The following is a 12,068-nucleotide window of genomic DNA, read 5'->3' on the forward strand; positions in this document are numbered from 1 at the left end:
CTTTATGATGTCAGTGTCCTTGTTTTTAAAATGGGGAAAATTATAATCTCTTTCCTTTGGGAGTCATTGGAATGATTCATCTAAAAAATGAATGCATAGTGCTTTACAGAGTACCAGAACTTTGTTACTTTTAAATAAATACTTGCATATAATTATCATCATATGTCATTATATAACCTCTTGCAGTCCTAGAACTTACCTGACTTTGGCAAAACCCTCTTTGTTCTTGTTGAGGGGATTAGAACCCAGGAAGTCTAGGTGTTATGTCCAACACTGTATATAGGAAGATAGCGGAAGCAGCGTCAGATCTTTGGATTTCAAATCTCATGTTCATTTCACCATGCCAGAATAGGAAATAGATGGCCACCATCTCCTAAGGAGAAATTGGATTAATACCCGAAGGCAAAACTCTAGGTGACCGAATGGGGTGAGGGGTTGGGGGAGGGTGGCATTAGGTAAAGAAATTTGAACTTCAAAACAAAATTCCTGCATTTTATTTTGGATTCTTCCATTTACAAGCCACTGACCATAGGCTGGCTGGCTGGCAGTTTTCTTATTTATAAATTACACTTATTCTGCGTATCTCACAGGTATGGGCTGTGATAGCATCAGAGAGTGTACTGCCCTATTACTCTCCAAAGCTCTTGGTTACTTTTTGTTAGCTTTTAGGGACCCTCCTACTCATAGAAAATATATGTATCAAAGGTTTGCAATAAGTATTTGTACTGAGAACTGAGTTGTCCCTGAGTCTAAAGAGTTAACCACTTTGCAGTACTCTCAATTTACATAAATACATTACATAAATTGCAGAATTCTTACTTCTGTAACCCCTAAACTAAGACAGAATAATGCCTAGTCTAAGAGGAAAAGAGAGATACCTTATCTAAATCAATTTTACATGCTTTTTAAACCAACGTAATCATCACTATCGCTAAATAATACTTTGGTAAGCTATTAGAAATAATTCCTCTCTCATAGGTGACATTCAGCACTGTCAAGGGATTCCCTTGGAATCGGTAGGAATAGTAGGGACCTTTGGATCATATAAAGAATTAGTTTTAATCCCTGAAATAAAAGGTTTAAAGCAAAAATTTTATTTTTCAGTCAGTACACATGTGCATCTATATTCATGAAATATGGAACATGAAAGATGTAGAACATGACATTAATGGCATTAATTTATTACTCTTGTTTATTATTTGCATAGTTCTGAAAGAAATACCTGTGGAGAGACCTAAGATTTTCATAAATGACAACCTTTTTAATCTGTTCACTCTGTTCCACTCTTAAAAAAACAGTGTTCACATTTTAAATGTACTCTTGCCACAGGAAGAAATCTATTCTATATATGTGGTATAAATATAATGCATATAAATATATATGTTTATGTACATAAAGAGGATTAATTTATCTGTGGTATTAAGTGATTGTAATTAAGAACTAATCATTTCATCCTAATTTCAACCTATTCTGTGATTATGGAAATATCAGTAGATGTCCTTGGTTTTATTTTTCTGCTTTCACATGAAAGGACTATGAAGCTGTCATCGGTATTAGGTATCCAGTTGTGGGAACCTCTTTGTTTATGCACAATTCCATGATATTTATAGTTATCAAAAATTACTACCCACTTTTGCACTTTTAGTTCTGCCTTCCCCCTTGAATGTACATTTTAAGGAGTAATTCCTTTTGTGAGTGACATAATGTGTTTGTGTTTTTCTTCCTTTTGTTCTGTTCTCTTTAGGTTTAGGTCTAGCCTTCAACCTGCAACCCGCCCTAACAATCATTGGCAAATACTTCTATAAGAAACGGCCCATGGCTAATGGCCTCGCCATGGCAGGAAGTCCTGTTTTCTTAAGCACGTTGGCTCCTTTCAATCAGTACCTTTTCAATACTTTTGGCTGGAAAGGAAGCTTCTTGATTTTGGGGGGTATACTGTTGAATGCCTGTGTGGCTGGGTCCCTCATGAGACCCGTTGAACCCAAACAAGTTGCCAATCAGTCTAAAAATAACATTGGCATAGGAGTGGATGACTCAGGTGTGAGGAGCCACAGGAAGAAATCAGCGTGGGAGATAGTCAATACGTATTTAGATTTCTCCCTTTTTAAGCATAGGGGATTTCTGATATACTTATCTGGAAATGTCATTATGTTTCTAGGGTTTTTTGCCCCCATTATATTCTTGGCTCCATATGCTAAAGACCAAGGAATTGATGAGTATTCTGCCGCTTTCCTGCTGTCTATTATGGCTTTTGTTGATATGTTTGCTAGACCTGCTGGAGGACTTATTGCAAACTCTAAACTTATCCGCCCCCGAATCCAGTATTTCTTCAGTTTTGCAATCATGTTCACTGGAGTGTGCCATCTCTTGTGCCCACTGGCAGAGGACTACACCAGTCTGGTGATATATGCTATATTTTTTGGTCTTGGATTTGGGAGTGTTAGCAGCGTCCTCTTTGAAACTCTCATGGACCTGGTTGGCCCTCAAAGGTTTTCCAGCGCTGTAGGACTTGTCACAGTGGTGGAGTGTTGCCCCGTTCTCCTTGGTCCTCCTCTTGCTGGTAAGAATGATTCTCATCCAGAAAAGCAAAAAGCATAAAATGAATATCAACTAGCCAGGGCATTCTTTGTAGTGTATGATGGGGCTTGTAATAATAAGTAGTAATAGCCTGAAAGACTGTGGGTGTGTTAATTTTAGGTTTTATTATATATGTATTTTTAAATTTCATAAATGGATGATCTTAGACCTAAATTTGTTTCAGAGCCAGGACCTGTGAACTTAAGAAGTTAAATTATACTGATATTTAGTAACATAATTTGCATATTTTTACCCATAGCCATTGTTTTGTGCTTATAAAATTGTGTCATAATAATAAAATTCCACTTTTTCTTCATTCTGTCATTGACTAACAAATTTCTCTTCTGCTTACATTAAAATGAGTCAAAAGTGTAAAATAATGCTACTAAAGGTCAGGATCTATTTTTTAATTAGAGTACATACATTGGCTATATTAATATCTTACATGCCTAAGCATAGCATACTTTTATAATATTGCCGACAGAAATATATATATATACATATATATATACATATATACTCATATATATGTATGTGAAATGCAGTATGGAAAAGAAATTCATTTTGAACAGATACATTCCACATTTATAAATTATAGTGGTTACCTATAGATTTTAAGATCTGAGATATTATAATATAAAAATTATATATTTATATATTATTTTATAAAAATTATATTCTATAAATAGTATATTATATAACATATATATAAAATTATAGTGGGTACCTATAGGTTTTAAGATCTGAAATATTTTCAGTGATGCCTATGAAAAGTATCTGTGCTAAATGTACAAGTGCATTTTTGAAGCTAAGACTTTGTTCAGTCTTAGACTTTAATGCTATAAATTAAATTAAATTAATTTAAATTAAAACATTAAACATTAAAACATTTAAATTAAAAAACATTATTTTCCAGTACATTGTTTTGGTTAATACTAAACTTAGGTATTCACTTAGGCTCTTGGCCTGACCCCTAGTGGTCATATTAACTGCCAGGTTAAATGTAAATATTTCCAGTTTTTAAACTGCTTTCCTACATGACATCAAGGTATCATTTTTAAAAATTCCAGGATAGTTAACAGACAGTGTTATATTCATTTAAGGTGAACATTATAGTGATTCAGTAATTCCATACATCAAGAAATAATTTTGAATTGGGAAAACTTGTATTTAATTAGTTGATCTTTAAGTATCATTGAACTTTTGCCTTGCTTTTTCACTTGGCCAAGAACTAGTGGCATTCTTGCCACTCATAGGCATCACTGAAAATATTTCAGATCTTAAAATGTGAGTGGCTACTCAATTTTTCCATCCACGAGGGCTGTCATCTTATATCTAGCACAGATGTTTTGGGTGGTATATCTTTTAATATTGGCTGTACTATGGCACCAAACCAATTTTCAGAAGGAATGAAAGTTAGTCTTGTTTATCAGCTAATTGCTTTTGTTGCATAAGACAACTATAATTGACCTGTCTTTGCCTACAGAATTAGTTTACTAAATGGGTTTTAGAAGCCTATTAATTAGCGGCGAAATTTTTAGTATCAAGAGAGAATATTGTATTTCACCAGCCGTGGTGAGAGTAAAAAAAAATTAAGTCAGGTCAACAGGCATAGTGGGTAGGCTCTAAGAATGAAAATGAAGGTATCTGATTTGAATGTTCCTACCTGCGCTGAGAACCTGTATTAATAACATTTATATCAGTCAGTGATCTTGAGTGCTTCTTGTGTTAATACCGCCAAACCATTACACAAGTGCTGGCAATGGCAAGAATCCATTTGGGGCTCCTTTTTGAAGTTCTCAGGCCATAGCCATAATAAATCCATTTTTTTTTTCATCCTGTTTCTGTCTTCTGGTATCCCTGATCCTCCTTGACTTTTGGACTGGCTTCTTCTCTGTAGCCTTTGATCACTGATAGAACGGTCTGGCGCATGGTAGGCACTCCGTAAATATGTTTGAATGAATGACTATCATTGTCATTACTTCTCACACCATTGCTGCTGTTGCTGCTACTCTTGTTTGTAAAGCCAGAGTGGAAGATAGGGTATGATTTTTAGTTTTATTGTTTTCAGCTCAAACTTCCACTGCTGCACTCACAATAACTGAAGCTTTAGTTCTAGAAATGTGTCTGGTTTCTTGGTGATGCTAAAATAAATTCCCCAGACACTTAGAAAGTATGTTGATACGGCAGCCCACAGTGATACTATCTCTGATGGGGCCACAGACCTAATGTTTATGTATTTAGGAGTATAACAATCATCGTATGAATAAAAACAATTGACTAAAGCTAGAATGGAAATTTAAGTTATGCATTTTGTTATGTTTATGTATATGGCACACTCAACCTATTCCGCCATTTAACTGATCAAAACAGAGAACTTTGTTCAAATAGGCAGTTTCACAAGTAGCTAAATTTAATAATGAGCCACTAACTTATATTCTAGCCAGAATAAATGAGATTCTGATTAAAGAATCAGGCCTATATCAAAATCACCTAGAATATGCATATAATAAATAATATGGACTTGCCTATACTATCATTGTTAAGAATTAGGTACCTGCATAAGCAAGAAGCAAAATTAAGTATAAACTGAAGTATTTTTAAAAGTCAGTAAACCTGGGTGCCTGACTGGCTCAGTTGGTTGAGTGTTCAATGATTGGTTTCGGCTCAGGTCATGATCTCAGGTTGTGAGATCAAGCACCACATCAGGCTCTGTGATGGGTGAAGCGTCTGCTTAAGATTCCCTCTCTCCCTCTCCCTCCGTTTGTCCCCCGGCCCGTGCTGGCTCTCACTCTCTCTCTTGGGGAAAAAAAAAAAAGATCAATAATTCTTCAGGTTATAGGGTATCAGGCTAGTTTTTAAATGTTCTTAATAATCAAATGTAATAAATACTTTCTTCCTGATTTGTCTGGCCTTAATAATTTAGATTCATATAAACTAAAAATTGTGATTAGCTCAAAAAGTTATGATATGATTCTTAACCAAGAGGTATGTATGGTAAAGCTCTTTTGCAGAATAGTTAAGAATCTGAGTTTCAGACAGACCTTGGTTGGATTCCAGATTCTGCCACTCACTGGCTATGTAACCATAATCAAATTATTTCATAGTGATCTTGTAAGAATTAAATGAGCTATAACCTCATTTAAAAGTGTTTAGCCTAAAGGGGCCTGGGTGGCTCAGTCGTTAAGCCTCTGCCTTCAGCTCAGGTCAGAATCCCAGGCTCCTAGGATTGAGTCCCACGTAAGGCTTCTGCTAGGCAGGGGGTCTGCCTCTTCCTCTCCCTCCTCCCTTTCCCCCACACCTCCATGCTCTCTCTCTCGCTCTCTTTCTCAAATAAGTAAAAAATCTTAAAAAAAAAAAAAAAAAGTGTTTAGCCTAGTGGTGGGCATAGAAAAAGCATTGAGTAAATATTATGGCATGTCAAGAACCTTTAAAAAAGCCTTTGGGTCTTTCCTAAAAAATGTGAATTTTTCCTTTGTATTGAAAAGAAGCGTGGGAAGGATGAAGCAGTCTCCATGTATAAAAGTTAACAGATAGATATATCTATTTTAGACACACAGATACAAAAAACATGCCTCACACATACATGTATTTATGAATATACATGCAAACAGACATATACCTATTTTGTCTTGGTTGTACATTTTTATTGAGGGGGATAATCTTCCTTAAATTTAATATACTGGTAATATAATGCTATGTGTACATATATGCCTTTTTTATGCATAGGTAGAATTCATAATCTAGAATAGCTTTTGTTAAAAGCTCATGCAATATTAACCTCAATAAGAAATGGGTACATACTTTGTGGAAGAATTTACTGGAAAATGTTATCATTTTATAGCTGTTTTATTATGCTTTCTTAAAAGATGTTTTCTGTCTGTTAGGTAAATTGGTGGATCAAACTGGACAGTATAAATACATGTATATAGCCTGTGGCGCTATTGTGTTCCTCTCAAGTGTGTGGCTGCTCATCGGCAACGCCATAAACTACAGATTGCTTGCAAAGGAAAAGAAGGAAGAAGAAAGGAACAAGAAACTGCATACACCCGAGTCCAGAGAGTCTGAACCCTTGAACAAATCTAAACACCATGATGTTGATGTCAAAAGTACAAGAACAGAGAATAATTCCTCCGAAAGAGAAACTAATATTTAACAAGAATCACATCTCTGATTTCAGTGTTTATGACTTTCTTAGGAGTATTTTTTTTTTCAAAAATTGGGAAAGTTTTTACTTGAAATGAGGAGTCATAATGAAGGATGGAGATGAGATTTTCCTCGATGGCAGGTTTTTATAGGTTTGTTTTTTAACGCTTGTTTGGATAGTTCAATTTTGAGATTTTGCCTAGAAGGAATCCATGTAGTGGGTTTATTTCCATACATGACTCTGGTTGTCATGGTTAAAATAATTTTAAAGTCTTCCAGTGACTTCCAGTCTTGGTTATAGAGATCTGAATCCCAAACCCCTGGTTCAAGTACTTAGAAGGTGTATGTTTAATCTAATAAGAATACCCTGTCCAAATTTAATTTTTTAGTGTTGAATGGAATTGAGGGAAAATAAATTTTCTTCTAGTGTGCATGCACACACACACACTGACCTATATGTACACATGTGCAGAGTATCCAATGAACAAGACAAGTAGGTTCAAAAAGAATATTATCACTTTTTTTAACTTCCACTGAGAATGAAGAAATCTGTTATATCTGCACACTACTTTACAATGTGAATTTTAAAGATAAGAACATCAGTGAAAACGAGAACGATCTTAATTTGAAAATGCAACTAACTCCGTGAAAAAAATTTGCATGTATAAAATAAATTTGAAAAAAAGAATTTCATTTTAAACCATTATTTCTGAACACTGTTAGATTTGATTAATCCATGCACGTGATTTCTTTGAGGATGGTCATTAGTACCTGGTGCTAGAGAATGGAACTCTCAAATAATTTTCAGAATTCTTACTTCATATGTAAATCAAATTAAAAGCCTAAGTGACTGCTCGCAATGAGCTATGTTCATTGATTTTAAAAGGATTTAGTTACAAATCCAGAAAGTAATAACCAGGGATTTTTTTTTTATCAGAACTCAGTCTACACTCACTGTCAGACTGAGACTTCAAAATAGAATATACCAGAATCCTGGTCGATAGGCTGACAAATAGGCCAAATTCTAATTTTTCCCAACACGTAACCGTGATCAGAGGATTACTGTTAGGAATGATCTGAGCAAAGCTGACTGAGAGTGAGAGGTGCTTATACTGAGGCTTCCCGGTTCTGTCATTTCTCACCCCTCCCTAAAATGCAAAAGCAAAACACCCAGAAACCCAAACAGGCCTTTCACTCCGCCACTGAAATTCCTCAGGCTATAAGGAATGGCCTCACTTCGAAATCCCACCCCCTCCTGATGAGACTTCCTACCGCCTGGAAATATAACTGGGAGACTGTGAGAAAAGGTTTCTAGAACTGGAGGCCGCTCATGACTCCGTATACACACTTGTGAAGTTTATCACAGGACAGCAAGGGGCCTGCAACATTGCCCGTTGCTGGCCGGTGTAATTTAGCAGTTTCTCATTTTTGTAACGATGTTAAAACTTCTGAGAATCTGAATCACCCTTGAATGTTCAGGCGTATGATAGTTACTGTGCACTGAGAACTATAAATACCATTGAGAGTAATACAGTACTTTTAAACAAGAAAGAATTTGTGCCTTAGGGCTAAAGTCATTAAGTATTTACATCAGTAAATCTGAAGTTTAAATTAAGAGTATGATTAATGAAAAACATTTAGTGCTTGATTATTGAAGTGATGTTACTCTTAAGATGTCAAAAGGAATTTGCTGTTCATTTTTTTTTTTTTTAATTGCAGTGGAGGCAGATGGTATCTTATTTCCTATAAGATTACACCTGGACACCAAGCTTTTGTGATAATTAACATTAAGGATTTGATTTGTAAAATGTATGCACTGGCTAAGCATGTGGCTCATATTTAGGAAGCTATATAAAGTCCTATATTTCATTTAGCATTCATTTTGTTTGCAGATGAAGAGGAATTTGTATTTTTTTAAATATTAAATAAAGCAACTTGTGCCAATACCATAGGTAAATAAATCAGGCAAAATGGGGCAGTGTATGGCTGTTTTTAATTTCAGTTTTCCCCAATCTTGAGTCTTGAATGAGCTGCTTTCATTTTATTAAGTGCTTTTGTATAGAACTCTGACTCGTCATAAGAAACGCAACATTATAAATTCTGTAGTAGCTCCCCAATCTTAAAACATTTCCCAAGAAATGCCTTCAATTCTCTGAGGATATGTATTTAGATTAATATACATATCAGATCCCAGGGGAAATAAACATCAGAGTAATGATAGTGGGATTTGGGCCCAAGGCTTTAGTCCTTTTGTGCCTTCCTCCATGGAAGAAGGTTCTTTTATGTATTGATGAGGTTTATGTCAGGTGAAAACTGATTCTTATCTGTTCTGTTGGTCTTCGGTCATCTTCATTAACTTTTCATTTCTAACACTGTATATTGTTGAAAAAGAAAGGGAAGTAAAATTGCACATTCAAAGCACATAATAATTCAAAGCCATGCCCAGCAACAGCTCTACACAAAGTTACAAATACGCACACATGCTCATTCTCACAGTTATGTTGAAAATTAATTTAGAACACACTTGAAACAGTGACATAGACTCATGTACAGGATTGGGAATTATTTCAGAGTAAAATAATTATCTAGTCGTTCACTTTCTCCACTCCCTTGGACTCGGGAGTTTATTTGTTGCTTTAAGAGAATCTTTCAGAGACCAAGAAGAGAATATCAACCCTGAACATTCACACAGTCTAGAGGAAGCAATATAGTTGGCCTCTGAGTCTGCAGTGATCCGTGTAGACCATTATTTCTTTCCCTAGGAGTGACAGGTTTTAGATGTTCAAGATGTCATGAAATGAAATCAGAGTACACCAATAAAATTCATTTTAGTCCCATTACCCCACTGGGGAATTGTTAAGAAGGGAGGTTATCAACCAGGGTACTAAAATAATTCATAATCACTAGCTGCTTTAAGTATTTTTCTATTGTGGTAACTAGCAGCCCATGTTTTTCACAACTGAACCTTAAATATTCCTTCGCTAAGAATTTTGGGTATAGACTTGTCCTGACCTATCCCTACCCTCTTTCCTCATCCTTTTTTTGGGGGGGGGGGGGTCCAGTCAACACACGTTTAAGAGGCACTGGGTTAGGTTCTAGTGTACTTCAAGTTGGAAGACGGTGTTTTCTCAATGTAGATTTCCATGAGTTTCACTTCTTTGGTATCAACATCCACCTTATCTCATGTCTTATCTCGTGCCCCACCTCTAGACACTAGAAAACCAGTCAAATAAGTTTGATATATTTGAGTGTGCTCTTTAAAAAGCTAGATTTTTTTTTTTTTTTTTACTCCTCCTCTGGCTGCACATGACAATTGAGGATACCGAAAAAAGATGTATGATGTAAATGTAAGTTTTTATATTGATATTATAAAATGCAGAGAAATCCTTAATCAGTTAATTGAAAATTACTTTCCATCTAAACTACCTTTTTTTAAAAAAAGTTCTCTCATATGTGTATCATGTTGCATACTTTTAATAAAACAAAATGAAAAATCATGATCTTTAGGTTCCATTTAATAGGGAGAAAGGGTATAAAGTGAGAAGGGAACTAATATTTAAATGTACATTTTACCTACATAATACCTTTTAATATTCAAACCAAATTATAAGTAGAGCTATTGACCTGATATAACAGATGAGAGAAACAAAACAAAGATCAGACACACTAAGTTCAGCTAATTACCCAAAGTGAAAAGCAGTATGTGACAGATACAAAACTAAAACTCGGATTTCTCTAAAAGCAGAAAGAGCCCCTAGGGTGTTCACTAGCATGCTGTCTTCAATAGAATCTATAGAAGCAAAGGTAGATAAAATATAGATACAAAAAATTTAAACCCTATATAGCCAACCAATTAGGTTTAACTGCAATTTGTATCTTGATTTATTTAGTGTTCATTAGAGACTGTTTGCTATAAACTGAGTATATAATTTCAAGTTGCCTGCTTTTCTAGCCAATGCAAATTATACCAAATAATGGTAATGATTGTATAATAGCCATAATTGTTTTAATACGACTTTTTGCACGAATATAATGACATATTTATATAACTCAGGGATAATATATTTTCCCTGAGGTTGGATTTAGAAGAAAAATGTTATTTTCTATTATGGACAAGTAATTCCCATATTGGTTGCTACTTATTATGACTCAAAAAGTACTTCACACAAAACATTATATTAGAGTTACAGAGATTCCCATTTAGAGGATCATCCAAGCTACCAAAGAAATTTAAAAAGATTATAAGATATGAATGATTTGGTTCATCTACAGAGTATGTATTTATTTTCATCATTTAATGTAACTGCCACTGCATCCTAACTGATTTTTCAAGTTTCCTGGAACATCTGTTACTGCCATTTTCCCCTCTGACCATTTGTCCTATAGTCAGAACAAATGTCCTTGCTTTTGTCCTTTCCCTCTAAGACTTTTGACATCCTTAGAATCGTGTTCTCCTTTGCACTATTTTAGATACTGTACTTCTAGTGCATCTTTCACAAAATCACATGTGCTGCATCTGGTCTTAATCAGTTGTGATGTGTAGGAATGGCTGTCTTCCTGGAATCAACAGTATGTACTTTTGACCATGACCTCTCCTCTTCACAAGTGAGGGAACTCCTGTGACTGGAGGCTTGAGGTATCCTGGATAAGGAAGGTGCTTATAGAGAAGACATATTGTTAATAGGAGTCTTCCTTGTGCATGATAAATATATAAATGAATACGATTTTTTAGGAATCTAGAAAAAAATCAGTCTTCCTGTCCTTGGCACTAACTGTCTTGGATGTTTCTAATCTTCTTAAAAGGCCTCATGGCTTTGAGAAACAAAGCTTACCATGATAGCACAGGGCCATTACATACCTTATACACTCTTTCAATGCAGTGAGATCCCCGATGCATCTTACCAAGTTGATTCCTTACCACCACACTTCACAGCACCAAGCAGCATCAAAATTATTCAGATATAAATTGAAATTAGAATCTTTATTCAACTCACTTTGTTTTTTAGGTTTTGATTTTTACAAATCCATGTGCACGGTCTCCCTGCACTTAAAAGCTGAGAGGCTCAATTATCAGTAATTATAGTGCTTATATAATCAAAATCAGAAATGATCTTTGTTGATAATTAAAACAAACAATTTGCTGAGCTCACGTCATTTTTTGTAGCTCTCATTTTCTTTTCTTTGCTATCAGTTGTTTGTACACTGTTTAATTTTTAACTCCTTCAAGGTCCTGCGATCTGGTTTATGTGAGTCTTCCCCCACACTGCCTTGCCTTTGCTTTATTCCACATCTGTGCAGTTCATGAAAGCATTGTTATAGTACTGAGAATCATGCTTTTTAGGTCT

At 35.1% G+C, this 12,068-nt stretch overlaps 1 protein-coding gene across 4 annotated transcripts in view; it reads left to right on the plus strand.

The window, feature by feature from the left end:
- Nucleotides 1-8,697, plus strand: part of SLC16A7 (solute carrier family 16 member 7) — a 175,254-nt gene extending 166,557 nt beyond the window's left edge. For 3 of the 4 annotated variants that reach the window (XM_032348823.1, XM_032348825.1, XM_032348824.1), the window contains exons 5-6: nucleotides 1,745-2,560; nucleotides 6,465-6,733. In XM_032348823.1, the coding sequence (XP_032204714.1) occupies nucleotides 1,745-2,560; nucleotides 6,465-6,733 (1,085 nt within the window). Of the gene's footprint in view, nucleotides 1-1,744; nucleotides 2,561-6,464 lie in introns of all 4 variants that reach the window. The other variant, XM_032348826.1, reaches the window with a different exon arrangement.
- Nucleotides 8,698-12,068: the final 3,371 nt, after the last annotated feature.

The sequence above is a fragment of the Mustela erminea genome, chromosome 6 (genome assembly GCF_009829155.1).
Source record: "Mustela erminea isolate mMusErm1 chromosome 6, mMusErm1.Pri, whole genome shotgun sequence".
Taxonomy (NCBI): Eukaryota; Metazoa; Chordata; class Mammalia; order Carnivora; family Mustelidae; genus Mustela; species Mustela erminea.